We start from the raw sequence: 22,761 nt of genomic DNA on the forward strand, positions 1-22,761 counted from the left end.
TCAATTTTTTAATTATTAAATAAATAAAAATTAAAATATATGAAATGTAAGATTGAAGGGGCAAATTCATGAATTATTTAGTATTTTTTATTCGATTTGATGTGTTATATTATATTATAAAATTATTTTTATTACAAATAAATTTAACATATATCATAAAATTATGGTAATTTATAAATTTATTTTGTATAATATGTCGCACAGATCTCTTGTCATAATCTTCACCGCCAAACCGTTGCTTCATTTTTATTTTGTTCGACTCATTTATCTTCTATAATCGATTAAACCCTAAACCCTGAATTGCCCTAACAACACCAACCCGTTTCCAAGTGTAGATCTCTCTCATACAGCAATTGAAGCTACTCCGATCATTTTCTTCTCAAGTATCTGGTCCCTTCAATCTCTAACGTCTTCGCTAAGTACTTCAAGATAATCCGAGAGGATAAGTTTTACAAGAAAGAAAAGGAGGTTTAATTTTTTGCAAAAAAAAAATAATAATAATAATTGAGATGGTGTTCGGGCAGGTGGTGATAGGTCCGCCAGGTTCAGGGAAGACCACTTACTGCAATGGCATGTCTCAGTTTCTCAAACTCATCGGAAGGTCACCATTTTTTCCTGTTTCTGTTTCTGTTTTTTTTAATTATATTTTGAAACTAGAAAAAAAAAGATTATGTACATATGCTGAGAAATCTGGTGCTCCGGTTGGTGTTGCATACGGAGGCCTTTCTTTCAAGTAATGCTAACATACTGTGTAGTAGGTGATTCTGAGAGTTGTTAATCGGGACTACGATCGACATTGTGGCATAAAAATAAGTGATTGTTTTATTCTTAATTTTTTCATATTCGATTAGTTTGTGCCGAACTTATGTGTTTGTGTGACGGAAATAATGATGTTTATTTATTTATTTTTATTCATTTCGTTGTTTCGAGTGGGAGGAGTTACTGATATGTTATCCATGGATTAGGGCCAATGACGAGAAATAATAATCTTATGTCGAATTTATCTTTATCATTAATGGGATTTTCTTTCTTTATTTTTATTATTCATGGTGTGCAGGAAGGTTGCTGTTATCAATTTGGATCCTGCTAATGACGCATTGCCGTATCCTTCTTCAATATGTTTTTTCTTTTGGTTTACAGTGTTTCTTCTGCTTGAACAATGTCAATATAAAGTTTCCCTTAACACAATTATAGTTATGAATGTGCTGTGAACGTTGAGGATCTGATAAAATTAAGCGATGTAATGATGGAGCATTCTCTTGGTCCAAATGGAGGTGTGCCCGTGTCGTCATTAATTTTCTCATTGACACTGTTATCCTGTCTAATAAGACATCAATTTTAGGAAATTCTAATCGACTGCACAGCAAGAATAGTTGGCTAGTGCATTTGGCACTTGCAGCCACCATTTTCTAGGTCCTTTCTCCATTAGCTTCTAGCTGAGAAACTCGTCCATATATATTCTCCAATATCAACACAAATAGGGAAAAACAGGAATATTTTTTAATATATCCCATGGTCTGCAGTCTCTAGTTGAGTTTGCGAGTTTTGACTGGGCATGTGGTTGGTACCTAGGTATGTGTTCTTGGTAGATGGAACGTGTTATGTTGTAGACAGAAATGTCAGAATCTATTCTGAGTTCTTGCTTTCCTCTTTCAGCTCAACATGCTTGTAAATTATTGTCTTGTGAGTCATGTAGCTTCTGATGTTTATTTTGTTTTGTTCATTCAGGCCTTGTGTATTGTATGGATTATCTGGAGAAAAATATTGATTGGTTGCAGTCGAAATTGGAACCTCTCCTGAAAGGTTGTTGATTATGCCTTAAATTACTCAAAACTTGTTGGCACTATAAATGATCATTTTTCACTTTATTTTTTCTTTTATGGATTCTTCCAAAATCTGTAGGTTCTAGAAATTGGCCTATCTTCCTGTCCTTTTTTTCCTTTTCACCATGAACATCATGTTTTCATTCTTTCAAATGATTGCAATATAAGCTAACAATGTAGTAGCTTTGCAGATCACTATCTTCTCTTTGATTTCCCCGGGCAGGTGGAACTATTTTTCCTTCACTCCAATGCCAAGGCAGTTATCATGAAACTTATAAAGAAGTTGAACCTGAGGGTACGCTTACCTCTTTTATTTTGATATAATATTTTTATGCCTCTGCAGGACCCTGAACAGCTGACTTGGCTTCAACTTCTTGTGTTGATGATGTAATAGTAATTTTTTTTTTGATAATTAATAAGAATTTTATTACCATGAAAAGACATAACTCAAGTACACTGAAAGTATACAAGAGGAAATACCTACATACGGCGACTATTAGGGCTTGTTTGGGGAGTGAGATGAGATGAGATGAGAATTTTTTGAATAGTAGTAAAATAGTTTGTGAATAGTAGTAAGATAGTTTGAGTTGAGTATTTTTTGAGTTTTGGGAAAGGCAAGAGAAAAAGTTGAATAAAAAATATTATAAAGTTAAAATATTGTAAGAATATAGTTTTATAATATTATTTTTATTTGGGATTTGAAAAAGTTGGATTTTTTTTTCTTTATTTAAAAATTTGAAAAAGTTGTAATGATTAGTTTGAAAATTTTGTATTTAAATTATGTTTGGGAATAAGATGGGATGAGATAAAATGAGATTATATGAGAATTTTATGTCTCATCCCATGCCCCTAACATGCCCTAAAAAGATAGAAAAAACTAGAATAACTCCAACGCATCATCACCATTCATTACATTAGCCTTAGCCCATAGACATGGGGCAAGTTTGGGGGGTGAGATGAGACACAAAATTCTCATCTCATCACATTATTACACCTTTTTCAAATCCCCATACAAAATATAATAAACAATTCAACTTTTTCAAATCCCAATTCACATTTTTCAAATCCCAAAACAATAATAATATTAAAACACAATATTTTAAACTCTCATACAAAACACAAAATTCTCATCTCACCTCCCAAACCTGCCTATAGAGTTTTAAAGAAAAATTTCCTAATTTCTTCCATCGATCGTTCTGTCTTCAAAACATCTCCCATTCCTTTCTAGCCATAGACACCACATCAAGCACAAAGGAATCATTTTCCAAATGGCTGCAATAGGTAGACTCCACCCAGCATACCTCCAACAAGCTAGTAAATTCACCACATGCTTTGGCATCACCCAAGAAATACCCATCCTTCCAAAAATGACATTCCACAAACTTTTAGCCACCTCACAATGGAGAAACAAGTGATTAACTGATTTGCCATCTTTCTTACACATAGAACACCAATCAACAATACAAAAACCACGCTTTCTTAGATTTTCTGTAGTCAGAATTTTATCACGAGACATCGGCCAACAGAAGAAAGCTACCTTACTTGGCATACACCTTGGCAGGTTAAAACATTATAATAGGAGTGAACTGAGAATATGAAATTTCTTTCATGAATCCACAACAATTTGTCTACACTTCCTTGGACAATCTTCAACTCATATAATCTGCTGAGAGCATCTTATTCCTTTTTTATTACTTATCAAAAAAAATCTGCTGAGAAAATCTGAAATTACATTAACTTCCCAATCATTTACATTTCTCACGAAGTCAACACTCCATTGAATGCTATTATTTAAAAAAGAGAATGAATAAGCCACAGTTGCATCTTGCTGCTTTGCAATCTGAAAAAGTGAAGGAAATTCATTCTTGAGAGTTAACTCTCCACACAAATTATCATGCCAAAAGTGAATTATTGATCCATCCCCCACCTTAAATTTGACATGTTTAACAAACTCCCCCCAACCCATTCAAATTGACTTCCATAATCCCATCCCATAAGCTCCTTTTACTTCATTTGAACACCAACTACTCCACATACCCCCATATTTAACATGTATCACATTTTCCCATTATGCATCTATTTCTAAATGATATCTCCATAACCATTTCCCACAAAGAGCTTTATTAAAAAGCCTCAAGTTACGCACACCCAAACCACCATTTGAAATCAGTTAACATACCTTATCCCAACTCATCAAATAATATTTCTTTTCCTCCCCTTTACCTCCCTACAAGAAATTCCTATAGATCTTTTCAATTTTCATAGAAACCCCAACTGGTAAAGGAAGGAGAGAGGAAATATGTTGGGAGATTGGACAACGTACTCTTGATTAAAGTGATTCTACCCCCTTTAGAGCATTGGCATTGGATTAGTCATCCCAATCTTCAAAATTTGACTAATATGTAACTTTTTTACTTTTAACTAATCACTCAAAACTTGAAGTCTAAATTGGATTAGCCATCACACTCTCTATAATAATAAAATATTATTATTTATATTTCTTTTATTAATTTTTATTTTTTAAATACTTTTTTATTTTATTTTCATAATCTCCAATAACCTCCAATAATCATATTCATTTTCACAATCCGACCTATAGAATAAAAATCTCATATCTACACTGCCTGCTATGATTTGATGCAGTTCCTAATTGTAAATGGGCGGCCAAGGTCCTTTTTCTTGTTCCTTTTGTTTTATTTTACCTCAATCCACAAGTTCATTAAATATTTAGCTAGATTATCTTATGTGAAAATTTGTTGTTCATCGCCATGTTGGCCTTCAACTATAAGAATTTAAGATCATCCGTTAAATCGGAATTTCATGGCCTGTGCAAAGTATGTGTTTTAACACACAGAAATAATGATGATGAACATAACATTTAGTTATGATTCTTATTTGTTATCATGTTCAATGAACTTGTAGAACCCTCAATGATTTACCCTGTAAATTATTTAGAAACAGTACACTGCACACTCCTACATTTACAAACAGGAATTTCACCAACATATAACAGCCCAAAATGAATTACAGACTCCAACATTTAGAAACTGTACACTGTACAATCCAGGGAGGTTGAAGCAGAAAATATGATCCAAGTATATGCCTTGCAGAAGTAATAGGAAAAGAATTGTGAGACTTCAAACATCACGACAATCATTTCAACTGCAACCTGCCCTAAATGCTTGGAGGTGTTCTGTAATTTCCTTACATTTACTTGGAAAACAATAGACCATAATGCAACTTCAGGCCAACTTCCTGCTAGAGTATAAAGATGAAAAACTCAAGCATGTTATAATCAGATGCTGAACAAATTAATACCCATCACATATACAGAGTGCAAACAATTTGGACTTTATCACACTCCAAATAAATGTAAATTCATTCGGGGAACTCAAAGAAAACCTTTCTCCAGTAATATCTTTTAATATATGTTGAGTTGAGAAACTTGGACTAGGGAAGCAAAATGCAGACTCATTTGAAACAGAATGAATGTTTCATATGCAGGTAGGGTAACTGGAAAACTGTGCACCCCAAACTGACAATGGAGGAAACTTCTAATCTATCTGGGAAATCTAAAACAAATTATGTCAGAATTAATTATCTCTTGTATAACATCTTGTGTACTTGGGCTTTGCCTATCTCTATTAATAATATTATCGATTACTTACAAAAAACAATTATGTCAGAATTAAAATTTTGAAAGTGATGCAGAAAAATTAAGTAACCAAAACAAAAAAAATTCAGAGAACTAAGTTATTTAATATTCAACAATGTAATAACAATCAGACTTTTTTAAGAGGCCTCCTTGCATTAGGGGTTTTAAGTCTTCTGAGTCTCACAATGTACGAAAAGTACAAATCTACATGAAATTAGGCTAATTAACATGAGGTCTTACATACACGAGATTCCTGCATATTGCTTAGAAACTCAGTACCTAAAACCCAATTTTGGGATTTCTAGAGAAACATTACAGCACTTTCCAGCATTATTTATCCTCACCTCAATCTCAATGGTTCGTCAATTGAATGCTTCAGCTCTGCACACCTTGGAAATAAGAACCCTTCACCAGTGAGGAGACCATGAGAGGTAGAAAACCAGCCGATTCCCAGACCATATATCATGGGATATATCTAAGACATCCTGAATAAATCCTTAGCATGACACCATAATAGTTGCTGTCATAGAGGAGCTTAGAAACATAATTGCTGCCCAGAGTGACATCATGATCAATCTCCGTCACCAGAAGCTCAAAGAATACATATAAAACAGCTAAAATAATGTAATTTATACACTTAGCAGTCCACAGAACTGAGGGACCCCATGACTAAACCGATCCCCCAAGGTTAACCTCACAAAGGGTGGTGAAAGACATCCAGCTGGCAACAGAAGCGTAATTAACCCAAATTATTTGACCCAGAAATTTCGGATTCCAACTAACACAATAATAACAACAAAGAGTCTAAGCTAAACAAAAATCTAATAAATACCACCAGACACCAATGTCACAAAGACCCAGAAACAGAATCAAACGATAACTTCGACGTTAAAGACGACATTAACAATTACCAAAACTCAATCATCCCCAGTTGGAAATAGAGTAAGAACCTTCCTCCCTCCTGTCCCATTAGCCGATTCCAAACAAACCAAGCAAAATAAATGAGAAAAATCAAGGCTAGGGTTTCGGATCTTACCGTGTTGTTGGTATATGATTTGTAGAGAAGCTTTGAGTAGCTGTTGGAAAGGAGATGGTCGTGCGAAGAAGGGGATGTGCAGGAAAAGGTAAAGAAGGAGATGTGCATGGAAAGGAATGTGTAGGAGAGAAGGAGAAGGAGTCGTGTGAAGAAGGAGATGGTCGCAGGAAGGAAAAGAAAAAGAGGCATGAGATAGACTAGCGGGAAGGAAAAGGGAAACAACCGTGCGATAGGAAGGAATAAAATATTAGTATGAAGGTGCTACAGTTCACTTCATATATGGAATGTGAGATGAATTTACTGTAGCTAATATCTTAGATGAATTGTGTTTAGGTAATCTAATGTAGGCCCAATTTAATGGACATTCTCTAAAATATGACTTTCATTGGCATTTGGCTAAGTCAATTCCAATGCTCTTAGACAAATATAATTTTTTCCAGCTGGCTAACCTCCTCTCAATTTTCTCAATCACTCATTCCCAAATCGAAACAGATTTATGCAAGGCACCTAGGGGAAGACCAAGATACGTCATAGGCAACGACGATATTTTACACCCCAAAATATTAGCCAAATCTGAAATATTTGACACTGAGCCCACTGAAACTATTTCATACTTGGTTAAGGTGCCGTTTGGATAGTGAATTGAAATTAGATGAGTTGAGATGAAAGTTGAATAAAATATTGTTAGAATATTATTTTTTAATATTATTATTGTTTTGGGATTTGAAAAAGTTGAGTTATTCATTATATTTTGTGTGTTAATTTAAGAAAATTGTAATGATGAGATGAGATGAGATGAAACACTTTCATTATCCAAATGGGGCCTAAGTTAATTCTCAATCCTGACACAGCTTCAAAACGTGGCAAAAGAGCTCTTAAGAACCGAAGTTGTTCTTGATTGGCTTCACTGAAAATTAATGTGTCGTCGGCGAAAAGTAGATGAGAAACAATCACACTACTCCGAGAATTATAGCCCACTTCAAAACCCGACAAAAAGCTACCTCCCATTGTCGCTTCAATCATTCTACTCAATATATCCATGACAAGAATAAAGAGGAAAGGAGATATTGGATCTCCTTGTCTCAAACCACGTGAACTATTAAAGAAACCAACCGGGTTACGATTCACCAAAATGGAGAATCTTGGCGTAGAAATACAATGCTTTATCCACATACACCACCTCTCACCGAAATCATATCGACCAAGTAAATACAATATAAACTCCCAGCAAACATGATCAAACACCTTTTCCATATCCAATTTAACCAAAACTCCAGATTCGCCCATTTTAATTATGTGATCCAAACATTCATTTGCCGTTAAAACTGAATCTAATATTTGTCTTCCTCTCACAAAAGCATTTTGTGACTTCAATATAATTCTTCCCATTACTGCACTCATCTGATTGGCCAGCACATTAGAAATTATCTTGTAAACCCCCTTAACCAAACTAATTGGCTTGAAATCCCGCATAGTTGCTGCCCCCACCTTTTTGGGAATCAAAGCTATAAAAGTAGCATTGATACTTTTCTCGAATTTCATAGAAGCATGAAATTCTAGAAATACCTTCATAATGTCTTCCTTCACAATGTCCCAACATGCTTGGAAAAAAGCCATAAAAAACCCATCCGGACCTGGAGCCTTGTCTTTAGCCATTCCTTGGACAACATCAAGCGCTTCTTCTTCTTCAAAAACTCTCTCCATCCATGCTGCACTTTCTTGATCAATTGCATCAAAAGACAAACCATCTAGCTTTGGTCTCCACGAATATTCTTCCTTGAACAACTTTTCATAAAAATTGACAGCATGTTCCTTGATGGCCTCTTGATCGGAAAGTATGTTTTCACCATCTTGAATAACTTCTATGGCATTGTTCCTCCTATGAGAGTTCACAATTTGATGAAATTTTTTTGTACACTTATCACCTTCTTTCAACCATCGAACTCTAGATTTTTGCCTCCATGAAATCTCCTCCATTAATGTGATCTTTTCCAGTTCAGCAACCACCCCTTTTTCCTATCCAAATCCTCACCTGTTGCATCACCCGACATCTCCCTTTCCACCATACATTGCATCTGTTGAAGCAGAAACTTTCTTTTCTTTTCAACATTCCCAAACTCCTCAGCGTTCCATTTATTTAGATCTTGTTTAATAGTAAAAATCTCATTGCTTTCTTCCTTTTATGCAGTTAACTGCAGTGCATTTAGTTGATGCCCATCTTTGCAGTGACCCTGGGAAGTATGTCAGTGCATTGCTTCTCTCTTTGTCGACCATGCTACATTTGGAACTGCCGCATGTTAATGTCTTATCCAAGATTGACTTAATTGAGAACTACGGAAGGCTAGGTGTAGTTATAGCTTTTCTTCCTTTATGCATGAAGTTTTGAATATATCATATTATCACAGCAGTGCTAATTATCATTGCTAATCGTTACTTTTTCATGTGTTGCAGCTTTCAACCTCGATTTCTATACAGATGTGCAAGATTTATCTTATTTACAGCACCATCTTGATCAGGATCCTCGGTCTGCCAAGTACAGGTGTGTTTTATGGTAAAGTTCATTTTGAATTTTTGTATAAACCAGTCTTTGCATTTTAGATTGTGGACACCATAATAATTACCTGGGTATTATCTTATTTAAACTTGTTTTCTTCATCAGAATGTTGCAATTATGCTAATTGTTATTGCTTGGATCTCCTCTCCATTCAATGTCGTTGATGGTGAATATAGTAGTCATTCTTGTTAATCCTGCATATATGGGTCTCATAATATGTTTTATCTATTAAGATCTACTTTTTCACGTTCTTCTTATATTTTATGATATAAAGCTACTGAGAACTTTTAATATGAATCTTTTTATGGGGCACCTCCAGATCTGTTGACCCCCTTGTAAGTCTGCCTGCCTGTGGCACTTTTAAATGAATTGCTATATAGATGGACACAAGATATTGCATGCTTAAGAAGTTACATGCTAAGGAATGTGTGAATTAGACAGATGCTACACTTATTTTGGTTTCCTTCAATTGAAATGGTATAACTCAAGGTCTTGACATAAATTCAAAAAATCTGCTCTTTTAATTCTTTTGGTGATTTCAAATTTCAGTAGTTTGTATAGTATTTCTTATACAGATAGGTGTTGTTTGGATAGTGAGTTGAGATGAGATGAGATGAAAGTTAAAAGTTGAATAAAATATTGTTAGAATATTATTTTTTAATATTATTATTGTTTTGGGATTTGAAAAAGTTGATATTTTGTGTGGAAATATGGGAAAGTTGTAATGATGAGATGAGCTGAGATGAGATGAGTTGAGATGAGATGAGATGAAATGCATCTTGTATCCAAACCGGGCCTTAGTGTCAACGTTTAACTGCATATAGGTTAAACTGTAAGATGTAACCAACGGTATGCATTCTAAGATTCTTATTTCGCTGCAAAGTCTGTGAGACAATTCAATTGTATATCCTATTGGAAGAACTCTTAAGGCATTCAAGACGTGATATTAATTTATAGTATCTGACTTTTCTGGTGTCACCATTGTGGAGCAAATAAGAATGAAATGATAATCAAGTACAATCAGTAGATTGTATTTCAAGAATTAGGCTGATTTATTTTTCTAAATTTGTGTTCAGAACAAAGCATTTTTATAATTCAGATGTTTGTGATTCATATGCAGAAAACTCACTAAGGAGCTATGTGATGTAATAGAAGACTACAGTCTTGTCAATTTTACAACCTTAGATATCCAGGCATGCTAGTCTCTATTTCATTCCTTCTGAAGTTTGCATGAATTGTTTAGAATGTGTGTTCTTAGTGAGATGCTGTTTTTCAGGATAAAGAGAGTGTAGGGAATCTAGTGAAGCTTATAGACAAGACCAACGGGTACATTTTTGCTGGCATAGAAGCGAGTGCAGTTGAATTCAGCAAGATTGCAGTTGGTCCTCTTGACTGGGATTATTACAGATATCCTTGTTCTCTCATGATTCTTAATATCATATTTCTTCATATTCATATGGTTGTTTTTGTATGGAATCTAACTGACCAAAATCTCATCAGCTAGCATTACAGCATATTTTCCAACTACCTTTCTGCTGCATCTTTCAATCTGAATTATTTAACATTAAATCGTTTTGCTGCTTTTCCAGCACGGTTTAACAGATAAGGGATGGATAATTTCTTCAAAAGTGGCAATGAAAACAACTTTTCAGGAAAATTTTGAACTGCATGATTAGAAAAGGAAGATTAATCTGCAAATGTCTTCCAAATAGGTGTCTGATCTGGCGATGATTTGGATTAAAAAAATGGTTGGTTATGAGTTATACATTACCTGCGGTTTTTCTTGTATTAATGACTTAGGAAACATGTGGTTGATCCCATCCTTTTCAGATTAGGATGCTATATTGGAACTGAAAATGTAGTGTGGTAATGTTTCAATTATGCATGTGTGACAGCCTATACCCTCGCGTAGATCAGATCTGGATGACTTTATTTTGGATTTGTCATCATTAACTTTATGTTTTCTTTGATTCTGGAATCGAGCAGTATATAATTATGAAACTTTGCTAATCTGGTGATTGTACTGCTTCGAATTCTTTCGACAACCAATTTAACAATATACCATCTTGTTGATCCTCTTAGGTTGATTCATAAGCATGAAGTGGTCCCTTGTGCAAGTTATATTATGAGAGACTTGGAAGGAATTTCTTTAAGTTTGATGTATTGAATATCATTGTTTTATGGAATGTCCATCATCTTTATTTCTTTGGAATGGAATACCATGAGTTTTGCTTGACAGAGAAGCTCACAGTTGCTGCAGTGCAAGAAAAGTACATGAAAGATGATGAGAATTTCGATCAGAATGATTGAAGGAAAAGCTCTGTTTCTGGTTAGCTTTCCACTTCCACGTGTTTGTGCTTTTGAGGATGCACGTCAGCATGTTTATGTACCTTCGAAACTGTCATTGTTCTGTTTCAGAGGCTTAACTGTTTTACCGCAGGTGTTGCTAAGCTTATTAGCAACTGTTTTTTATGGTATGGGTGGAAGATCTGGAGAAGGATCAGAGTGGCAGAGGCCAGCTTCTTGTTCCTCCCTCCCTCTCTCATCAGCCGACCAACTCTTATGTGGCCTTTCCTTTGTAAAAAATAGGACAAATTGAAGTCATACAACAGCCTGTTCGATGCGTGCAGATGGTTAACTTTTGGAGAAAACGTCGGAGATTTTAAAGCTTTTGATAAGGCTTTAAAATCATGCGTGCTTTTGCAGTATTTATATTGGTGTGTAAGATCTTTAAAAGGATCATGCTAATCATTGTAGTTTTTCATATTGTTTCCCCGGGGTCGATTACTAAGTGATTTTTCTAGAAAAAAAAAAAACAAAAAATTAAATTCTAGGAAAATGTTATCAGGAAATAACGACTCAATAATTCATGAATACGGGGCTTTAAGAGCATGTTTGGATGCTTGGAGTATCTCAAAAAATATTTTATGAATAATAATTAAATGATTTGAGAATTGGGTTAAAGAGTTAATAAAAGTATTATAAAGATAAAAAATTATTTGAATGTAATTTTTTTAAATTATTTTTGTTTTGAAGTTTATAAAAATTGTGTTGGTTTTTGTGTTTGAATAATGATTAAGTAATGATTAAAGAAAAATTTGAAATTGAAAAATGTTGTATTTGTGTGATGTTTAAAAATGATTTTATGAGAAGTTTTGATAATTTGAAATTAGTTTGTTGGGCAGAAACTCCCCCCAAAAAGAGCAGTATTACATGTACTTATAATTAAAGGTGTTTATCCGGATCCGGATATTCGACTATAACTAGATCCAGATCAGGATGCTAAAATTCGGGCGATTATCCGTCCGGATTAATCCAATCCGGGCGGATAATCGGATATCCGGATTTAATCCGAATCCGAGTTATAATCGGATAAATCCGGTTTTTATTTTATTTTATTTGTTTTTAAAACACTTTAAAACTTAAAAAAATATTTGTATAGCACTTGTTTTTAAAAATGTTTTGATGAGGTCGAAAGACTTGAGAGAGAAGGCCAGAAGGGATTGGAGAAGACGAGAAAGTGAGACTGAGAGATCGAGAGAGATGACGGATTCAAAAAGACGAGAAAGCAAACCCTAACGATTCGAGAAAGCAAAGCCCAAGATGATGAAGACAATTTCGACTGAAGACGAGAGAAAGGGGCAGGTTTTTTTTCATTTTAAAGGACCCAGTTACTGATAACCGGGTCACATAATCGGATCTGAAATTTTTTAACTGCTCGAATGCACCTGGAATTTTAGGTTTCAGACCGGATCCCGAAAAAAACTGGTCCGGTTCAAAACCCTTACTTATAATTTTAGGTATAATATTTATTTTGTCAGTTTTTTTTAATTAAAATTTAAAATTTAAAAATTTTATAATTCTCAATAGAGAAATGCTTTAGTCACAAATAAATCTACAAAAGTATAAAATAAACTTACAAACTGTCATGATTTTATGTGATACGCTAGATTGTAAAGTTATTTTTATTATAAAATAGATCTAATCATATGAAACTATTTAAGTTTGTATGTTTACCTTTGTGTGATCTTTTCAGCATATTAATAATTGATACATGTAAAAATAAGTTTTTGATAAATTTTTCTTCCAAGTACTTAACATTTAAAAAAAAAAAAAACTTCAAAAGTTTGCTTGGTAAACATATTGAGATTAAAGTTAAAAATTTAATAGAATATTGTTAGAATATACTTTTTTAATATTATTTTTATTTTAAGATTTGAAAAAGTTAAATTTTTTATTTTATTTTGTGTAAAAATTTATAAAAAAAAATATATTAATTAAATAAGATGAGATAAGATAAATAAAGAAGAATTATGAAAACAATCGAAACTGGATTTCTTTAATCATAAAAGATGTTGGAAGTTTGATTGTATGGGCAACTTGAGAAAATTATGGTTGATAACTTGATGTAGATAAAATTGTGATGTGTGGCAGCTGGTTATCAGTTTACTTTATTTGTTTAATGCCCTTCCAACCTTTCATACAACGTGATCCAAATTTGGTGGCTTATAAAACTCAAGTCATATTCAAGGTTTGAAACCTATATGGTAATGGGTGTCACGTTTAGCAGATGCAAATCACTGACGCACGCGGTTACGTGGGAGACGGAAGTACACTGGAATTGAATTGTTCATGTTTAGCAGCTGAGAGCTGCAAAGCAAGCCAGAAGCCTCTACTTCTTCATCTGGCCGTTGACAAGTTTTTTCCTCTCAATGGAAACGCGTCCTCTAATTTCTTATTATTTTCCTTCCCAACTAAATACTTCAGATCGTTTAGATTTAGAGAATGTTTCCTTTCTTCTGATTATTACAATTTTTTTTTTATATTTTTACATAAAATATAATAAATAATTCATCATTTTCAAATCTAAATTTAACTTTTTTCAAAATTAAAATAATAATAATATTAAAATATAATATTCTAATAATATTTTATTCAATTTTTAGTTTTTATCTAAAACTATCTCATCTCATCTCACTATTTAAACCAGCCATTTCTCTTTTGTAAATATTTGTTATTCACATTTTGCCACTAAGACAAGAATATTAATAATTGTCCATTGTTCAAAGACAGTTTATTCAACTTTCATATCATCTCAACTCACTCTGGTTTGGATAGTGAGATAAAATGAGATGATTTGTGAATAATAGTAAAATAGTTTGTGAATAGTAATAAAATATTTGAGTTGAGACGTTTTATGAGATTTTGGAAAAGGAAAAATGCTAGTTTTCCTGTTGGGATTTTTTTATTTTTATTTTTTAACTTAATGATCATAGAAGTATTTTTTAATGATATTATGAATTTTTTTAAATATTTAAAAGTGTTAAAAAATACATGTGAAAAAAAAGCAAAAAAAAAATATAGATGAAATGTACTAGTGATAGCCTTCAACGGTGGCTGTAGAGCCCATTTGAAAAATGAAAAAAAAAAAATGAATAAAAATATTATAAAATTAAAATATTATTATAATATAATTTTTGTTTTGAAAATTAAAAAAGTTAAATTATTTTTATATTTTGTATAAAAATTTAGAAAAATTAAAATAATTAAATAATGATTAGATTAAATAATAAAAAATTAAAAGTTGAAAAATATTTATATCGGAAGTGACGTGCTCTGCATATTATTAGTCTGACTCAACTGATAATTTATATCCTTAAAATTTTCCCACGTTGTAATTAAAGAACAATCGTTAATTCATTAGAAAATCTCGCATTTACATTTGGAATTGTAGACCTCAAAAGCGTGTAGACCTGAAAAAAAAAAGGGACCAAAATTCCTTTTCCATGGGAGCGTTGATTTTGTTCTCTTGCGGGAATTGTTTTGTTTTTATTCTTTTTTTATTTTTTTCCAGGAAAAATAAATTGTTGTTATTGTTGGATAGGAGCAGTGGAGCACGTGATCCGGACAGGGTAAATGGACGTATTAGGCCTCCCCAATACTCGAGGCTTCTTAAAGAAATATTAATGTCCTCGGTTAAGTATTAAAAATCCTTAAATTCTCTAAGAAATTTTATTGACATTAAAATTATTTAGGAAACAATATTAAGAAATTCTCTAAAAAATAAATTAGAAAAACTATTAAAATATAAAAACTTTTAAGAAAATCATTTATGAGTCTAAATAATTATTAACCTTATTAGAATGTCTTGTTACTAAAAATAAATAATTATAAAATCATTTTAAAGTAATAACACGTTGCGGTAGATTGAGGTATTGTTTGGTTACACAGTTTAGATGAAATGAGATATGATGTTTTGTTGAAAATTGAATAAAATATTATTATAATATAATTTTTTAATATAATTTTTATATAAAAATTTTAAAAAATTATAATGATTATATGAGATGAGATAAGATGATTTGCCCGCCCAAACAAAAAGCAGATTAGGTTTTCAATCTTATATTTTCAAAATGTTTGCTAAGTACTGAATTTACATATGGAATTATTCTGAAGAAATATCTAATGGTGTTAGGCTGAAGTGAATGACGCGAGTGGATGGTGTCAAGTAATTAGTGAGTGCTTGTACAGGAAAAGTAAATATTAGATTTGTATAAATATTATATAATTATTAATTTTTTTAAAAAAAGAATAGATGATATTTGTGTATTTTATAACTATAAATATTATTTTTATTATCGCTATTTTTAATTTGTTTTTTTTTTTCTCATTCGAAACATCTAAAATTAGAGCGGATAAACTTTTGACAACGTGGATGGATAGCTTGGTCATCTCACCTTAGCCTAAATAAGGACCACCGTTTAGAGCAGGGTGACTACCTCTATATATAGAATAGATTAGCCGTTAATTAATAATATCAATGTTATTTTTTCTTCGCAGGTCTTTTTAAAGCTTCTTATAGTGTAGTTTGGTAATTTTCTTAGACAAATAGCCGTCATCCAAATCATCTGGAGGCTTTCCTTACTTACATAAATGAAACAGGGCTCGAGTTGTAGTTTAATTTAAGTCCCATTCCTTACTTTCCCAACAACACTTTGTGATAAATCTGATGCGATTTTAAAAATTCAACCACAAAACCATTGTATTTAATTATATGTAAATGAATTAATTGGTACTCGGAAATTACTGATGTTTTTATTCCATTTTCACACTCTTATTTTCTTTCGTAGAAATGTGGAAATTGTTTTGAAAAAATTATTGAAATTCTTGTTTGTCTCTACTACTCTTTATTATTTTATTATTATTTTTTACATATTTTTTATTATTTTTTTATTATTATTCATAAAATACTTGAGAATAACTCACTACTCAAATACAACTAAGACAGCTTACCAACAATTTTGAACTAATTTGAAATGGAAATTACTTTGGTTTAACCGAAGCAAATTCAAAGCTGGAGGTAGTTGGAATGTAATTAGTTATTTATCCAGCCCTGGCCGGCATTAAATTCCATCATAATTTCATTAATCATTTGCCACTTTATTAGGACATGGCGTGACTTTTACGTCCCTAGAAAATTTGCGAGAGGATTGATGTCATAGATTCGTGCCAACAACCAAAAATAAAAATTGATCAGATCTCTAGCTAGCTAGCTATCTATTATTATTATTATTATTTATGATCTTAAAATAAAAATATCGTAATCAACAATATATATCGTCATCACATCATTTATAATTATAGAAAATTAAATAATTTCAAAAGAAATATATTAACTAACTAACCTAGCTAGCCAACTAACCATGCATTCCGGCTCTTCAACTTATAATAGTTAATTGCGTGCTCCATCTAGGAGAACCGTTGGCTCTTGTAAATTCGTTCTAATTAATTAGTACATGCTAGTGCTATTGATGATCATGATGGCCCATTCAACAAGTACCCTTATCCAAGTCATATGGTTTATTTTCTATAAATTCATATCCTTTGGTAGATTTTCCAATATTTAATATATATATAATGTGGCAAGAATATTAAACTGATCATGATCAAGGTGGTTCTTTCTTCCACCCCAAGAAGTCAAACAATGCCAAGATCCATGTGGGGGAAGCTTCTATATGATTTCTTTTTTTCAAACCTTTAATTTGACTAAAGGTTGCTTGGATCTAGCCCTCCAACCCCAAGCAAACCCCTGGAATAAATACTTGTGGAAATCTCTCTCTCCCTCAATCAACCAAATCAATTTCAAGTTCATCAATACGACCCAACGCCCTTTTCTTGCAGATGTTGAATCTTTTCGTTTGTGGCAGTGGCACTTTTCATCGAGAAGAAGATGAAGCTGAACCATGGAGTAATAGTCCTTGTTCATCACCGAGAAAACCCAGAAGGAAGAACCATAACAAGGACAGCAAGAACCCATATTCCACTCGTGGGCTGGATAAGTTTTCTGAACTTCTAGCTGATCTTGAGGAGAAGAGGAATAAGATTTATTCACAAGTGGGCTCCCAAGACATCTCTCTCGTACGCTTCATGTACTCCAACTCCAATGATTGGGTTCCAATTGTGGTGAAGTCCAAGAACAACATGGAAGACAAAACACAGATCAGGGATATTGTCAAAGATAAGCATGATACACCGGCTAAAAGCTCCGTTGATTCGAAAGAACTGAAGCAGCCAATATTGGAATCAAATGAAAGGCCTAAGAAGAAGAGGTTCTTTTGGAACTTGAAGTTGGATAGATGGAGACGTCCATCTTATTATCTTCCAGCAATTGTAATCTTGATTTTGTTGTTGTTGGCTGTGTTTGGGCGATCTTTTGCTATACTTTGTACCTCTCTTGGGTGGTACCTAGTCCCTGCCTTGAAGATGAGCCCCAATACGAAAAGGTCAACAAAAAAGAAAACTTATGCAAGAGAATTGAGCGAGAATAAGATGGTGGTCAGTGAGAAGGCGAAAGAGTATACGAGAAGCAGTTCCGGGCTTGTGGATCAAGGCAAATCACCGCAGCAACACGGCCATCGGAAAAGCTGGTGAAGATCATAATCGTCTGATTCTCTCCTTTCTCCGTCTTTTTCTGAGAAGTTAACAATCTGTCTGTTGTGTTCATAGGTGTAAATTTTTAACTAGTTTTGTAGGGTTTTTTTTTTTTTTAAATCTTCTTCTTCGCATGTTGGGTTGGATTGGAAATTGATCAATCGCTGCTTGACATGTTCACAAATGTATATTAAGTAATGTGTTTAGAGTTAGGCTATAGATCATGAAAGCAAGTCATGTCATGTATAATCTGTATGGCACAGTGAGTTTGTCAGAGTCCAATGATAAATGAGCTTTCATGTGATCCCATTACTGTAGATTGATTATCTCTGCATGCAATGTGTTTTGATAAATTAACAGTCTCGCGATAGATGAAGTCTCGTCGATCTCGAGTGCTTAAAGAGTGGAAATAACGCTGAAAGAATAAAGATTGCGCACAGTTTCAAGGAAAAAAGCCGTAAATCTTGATACAAAAAGGTTTGCTTGGAGCATGAGCTGCTGGGTTAAAAGCCATTATGCAGTACAATTAGGTGGGCGTTCGCGACCAGTCAGTTATTTTATTTGAATGAAAAAAATGTAAACGCCTGGGAAAGTCTTTGCACCGTATGCTGAATTGTTCAAATTCCATTACCTGCCGATGCCAAATGGGGTTAGCATTCTTTCTAAAACGTAGCTACGGAATCTATCGAAGTCCGCCGTGAAATTCCAAGAAATTCCTTGGCGTAACATTGCAATCAAAGCCTCGAAAATTGCTACGCTAGCTGCTAACGTGATATTCGCAGAGCATATACATATTCCTGCTTGCAAGGCTAAAGATTCATTTTCCAACGTTTTCGGAGCTTAGAAGAGGAATGGCATGTGAATTATTTATTAAAAATAGTTTAGGATAGATAATTACGAGAATCTTCAATGATAGAAGTGAGGTAAAAGCATGTCCTGTTCTAATGCTTTGCCGCGAAATTTGGGTCAGATATTAAGGAAAGTAATATTAGATGTCACTGCAGTGAAAGATTCAGATTTATTTCCTCAAAGTAATGTGGTCAACCTTGATCACCAGTCGTTTCTATCAACTTTCCGAGAACGGGCTCTTTGCCCGTAAAACTTAGAAAAGTTCTACTTTAAGCAGATGATTTGGCCCGACTGGGTCAAACATCCAAAGGTCAACGAATTAGCATTATTATTATTATTATTATTATTTAGGCAATAGTGTCGAGGGGAAATGCCAATACGCTAAAGGCCTCGTGGCCAATGAAGTGGCCCAATCAACTTCTTACCGCAAAAGATGAGCATAATTTTATTTCCAGCGTCAGTGGCCAATAGAAGATCCATATCGAAGAAAATCTTGGCTCCAATTGTCCAAGGTAATTGGAGCTTGAATAATTGATTAGGGTAGCCCACCTGTCCTTTTATTCTAGACGATTAGGGTCACAATCAGCAATGTTTAAACAAATAATAAAACTCCAATGCATAGTTAAAATAAAGAATAATTTTATATATAATCGTAAAGTATATAAACATCATATAATCGTTTTAAAAAAGAATAAAATTTACTATTAAAAAATTAATTTTTTTCCTGAGTTTTATGTTTTATTCATTTTTTTCAAAACGATTACGCGATAATTACACAATTCACGATTGCAAATACCTTGTCAAAAATAAATAACTTCAATAAAAGTACTCTTCTTGTTTAACGCCAATACAATTTTTCTCGTTTAGCAAACAAAATGGCAAACTTTCGGGAGCACCATTAACAGAATGGCAGCTACCTTCAGGGCAGGCGATGGTAACTGACCATCGGATTATAAGTTGTTGTACAACACACAGTGATCAATTTGCAAATTGAATTTGCTTCTTAAAATCCAAGCTGTGTGAAGCAGTATCGATACGTGCATCACATTCCCTAATCCTGCAATTCAATAAAAGCATTTCTGCCCTCATTAGAGAATGGATATCCACAGAAGGTAAAAAAAAAGTCTTAAAAAAAAGGAAGGAAAATGAAATTAGACATGAGTATGTTATAGTCAAATTCAGGTTTAGCAGGTGACCCAAATTCATTTTGATACCAGAAGAAAAGGTTTACAGCAAAAGGAGTTGATTGCAATTGAAGTACTTGGTTCCTGACCTTGAACCTTTTTCGCCGTGCATCATCAGGACTCGAGCGAGAAATTTGTTGTTGACGTCTAGGAGCTTCACTTCTGTAATTTCCTGCGGCCATTTTTGACATCCTACTAGTTTCCTGCGTGTGACTTCTTGAATTCTGCAACATTCTATCCTTGTCCCAATTAACCTCATAATCAGCCTTCAATCGAGATCCTTGCTGCTCAACAGCAAGCTTTGTTTAGGTATCAATGAGATAAATAAGCTCATCAATTAAGTACTATATCAAAGCAAACAATTCGGTATCTCTTGCCGCAGCAGATACTGCTTCACCTGCATATGTCACACCTGAGTTCCTGAATCTCTAGCTGCATCAATTCCCTTTTAAAATTCTTGAGTTCTGACAAGCTTATACATAATGATTTCACAGCTTAGCTCCGTTAAGGAGGTAATACTTAATCAACGTTATCATTTTCTTCTAGATCTGAACTAATCCAGCAGGCATAACATTCACATGCAGGATGCTTCCAGGTATATACTCTCAGTCATAATTTTTTTTCATAAGTAAAAACTCTCAGTCATAATTCATAGAGCAAATGACATGCTAGATAACTACTGCAAAATTAAAAGGATATTGTGCAAAGAAACCAACATCCTACCTTTTGCAATGATCGGCCAGATAACACCTTCAGGGCATTATAGAAGTCCTTGAATTTCTCGAACTGGACTACAATCTTACAACTAAGACCTGAGACTATGTTTACAATTTCCTCTGCTTCCTTACCTAGATCATTGTCCTCAGCAACATTAAGATTCCTACAGAGTTTGAGTAAAACAAGAAACAAGGACAATCCATAATCAGCTGATGCCACCACATTGTTGGCACCAATAAATATGACTGGTTGGTAATGGCCAATGGATGTCATACAGATTAAGAAGTGACATAGAAGCCACATAAAAATTAGAATAGAGCTACTCAGAAACTACAAAGTCATATTTGCAACTTCTTAAAGAACATGCAGAAGCACTCTTCTATCTTTCTTACCTTTTCAAATTCATCCAAAAAATATATTTTCTCCCTTAGGAAGGATCAAAGGAATCCAACCAATTTCACAGGAGAATAAAAGATACAAAACTCTACTTTTTTTTTTTTTTTTGATAAGTAAGAAATTTATTGAAACCACGTAATTAGGCATAGGCCAATTACACAGAAAGTATACACGAGAAAACACCTAATTACAAGCTAAAACTGAAAAACAGCACGAAAGTCATTGGGATTAAGCCCATCCATTACAAAAACAGAAGCCCAAAGCAACAAAGAGTGAAAAAAGAAAGCCCTAATCCCATCCACCAAGCGTTCTCTATTGTCAAAACAGTGACCATGCTGATTTGAAAGTCGCCTTCACCTTAAGAAGTTGCCTTCACCTTATTAGTCTTAAAGCCCATGCTGTCAAGAGCTTAACCATTTTAAATCGTGTCCATTGTTCTTTTTGAATGAGCAATCTTTTCCACCAAATATGGGAAAAAATGAATGGAAGAAACTAGATAAGCTTCTCTGCTTCGGCTACGGTTTCCAAATTCTAAACCTTTCAGTCTCATAGCAATATCAAAATAGTAATTAAGACCAAAGATACCGTGCAAAACCTCCAAAAATATTCAAGAGGGCAATAACGAATAAGAAATCAATATAAAAACATGAAATGAACAAAATAAAAGGTTTATGAACTGGTACAAAAAATCAGAAGTAGAGTTGCATTCGGAAATACCTTATATTCCCAAGTCTAGAAAAAATGGAGTGTGTAACCAACATCGAAGGCTTAGATGAAACCAGTGGCTCCGCAAACCACCGAGACGGTAGCCCCCTCAATACAATAGTATCAGGCTCTTGCCTCCCGCTCCTAGAATGCCCTGCCAGTGAAATACAATTTAATTCCATATTTACTTGTATAACAAAATGAAATCACTCTCAAACTCATCCAAACGCACTCAAGACCACAAACCTCGATTTCCAAAAGCGTAAAACTCCTCCCAAGCTTTCTTCATTCCCTCGAAATCATCAGACGCCGGAACGGCGACGTTGAGTCTGTACTTAACACCTTCAAGATTCAACTCCATCCCGTCCATTTTCTCCACGATGTACTTTCTCCAATCCATGTACTTCTTCTCCAAGACCTTCACATCCTCTTCTTCTTTTCCTTCTTCATCCACGTTGCTCCGGTTAGTGGTCCTATTGAGAAACCTTAAGTCGCGAATGCAAATGGAGCCCTGGGCAACGGGGTCCTCGCGCTTGCGTTTCTTGAGGTCCCCGAGCCGCCGGATCTCGAGATCATCTTCGGGGACGGTGATGGGGGAGGAGAGAGACGTCTGGAGGAAGTCTATGAGAGCAAGCTTTAGCTTCCACTCATCGACTGGTTTGGTCACGGTTGGGTTGGTGGGATAGATAGTGAAGTTGAGCTTCACGCGCGGTACGAGCGTAAGCCCGTTCTCTAATTCTAGGCTTTCTGTCGGGGGAAGAGAATCGAAAGGCCGGTTGCTCATTTCAATGCCTGTTTGCTTTGCCCTTTCTCTCTCTCTGTAAAATTAGGGTTTTGCTCTCTCCCTCAGGCGAAGGGGTTTGGAAATTGGAACAAAGTTACAGTTGGGAAGAGGTCGTTGAAAAACGACG

The 22,761-nt window shown here is 34.1% G+C and overlaps 3 protein-coding genes across 3 annotated transcripts; 2 read left to right on the forward strand and 1 right to left on the reverse strand.

Annotated features, from left to right (window-relative positions):
* The first annotated feature begins 206 nt into the window (after positions 1-206).
* Positions 207-11,859, forward strand: LOC109012376 (GPN-loop GTPase QQT1). Its single transcript, XM_018993974.2, has 11 exons — positions 207-601; positions 1,058-1,102; positions 1,195-1,274; positions 1,729-1,803; positions 2,015-2,118; positions 8,703-8,859; positions 8,966-9,053; positions 10,189-10,261; positions 10,345-10,475; positions 11,318-11,397; positions 11,509-11,859. The coding sequence occupies exons 1-10, from the start codon at positions 510-512 to the stop codon at positions 11,376-11,378; spliced, it is 906 nt and encodes a 301-aa protein (XP_018849519.1). The 5' UTR covers positions 207-509; the 3' UTR covers positions 11,379-11,397; positions 11,509-11,859.
* Positions 11,860-17,046: 5,187 nt separating this feature from the next.
* LOC109012379 lies at positions 17,047-18,335 on the forward strand. The gene has a single exon (XM_018993976.2). It carries the CDS (start codon positions 17,250-17,252, stop codon positions 17,997-17,999), a length of 750 nt encoding a protein of 249 aa, XP_018849521.1. The 5' UTR covers positions 17,047-17,249; the 3' UTR covers positions 18,000-18,335.
* Positions 18,336-19,638: 1,303 nt separating this feature from the next.
* On the reverse strand, positions 19,639-22,760 carry LOC109012382 (A-kinase anchor protein 17A). Its single transcript, XM_018993981.2, has 5 exons — positions 22,097-22,760; positions 21,863-22,004; positions 20,756-20,912; positions 20,122-20,316; positions 19,639-19,905 (listed from the first exon to the last, which is right to left on the reverse strand). Exons 1-5 carry the CDS (start codon positions 22,632-22,634, stop codon positions 19,900-19,902), a joined length of 1,038 nt encoding a protein of 345 aa, XP_018849526.1. The 5' UTR covers positions 22,635-22,760; the 3' UTR covers positions 19,639-19,899.
* Between the last annotated feature and the right edge of the window lies 1 nt (position 22,761).

Source organism: Juglans regia, chromosome 11, assembly GCF_001411555.2.
Source record: "Juglans regia cultivar Chandler chromosome 11, Walnut 2.0, whole genome shotgun sequence".
In the NCBI taxonomy this organism is placed as follows: domain Eukaryota; kingdom Viridiplantae; phylum Streptophyta; class Magnoliopsida; order Fagales; family Juglandaceae; genus Juglans; species Juglans regia.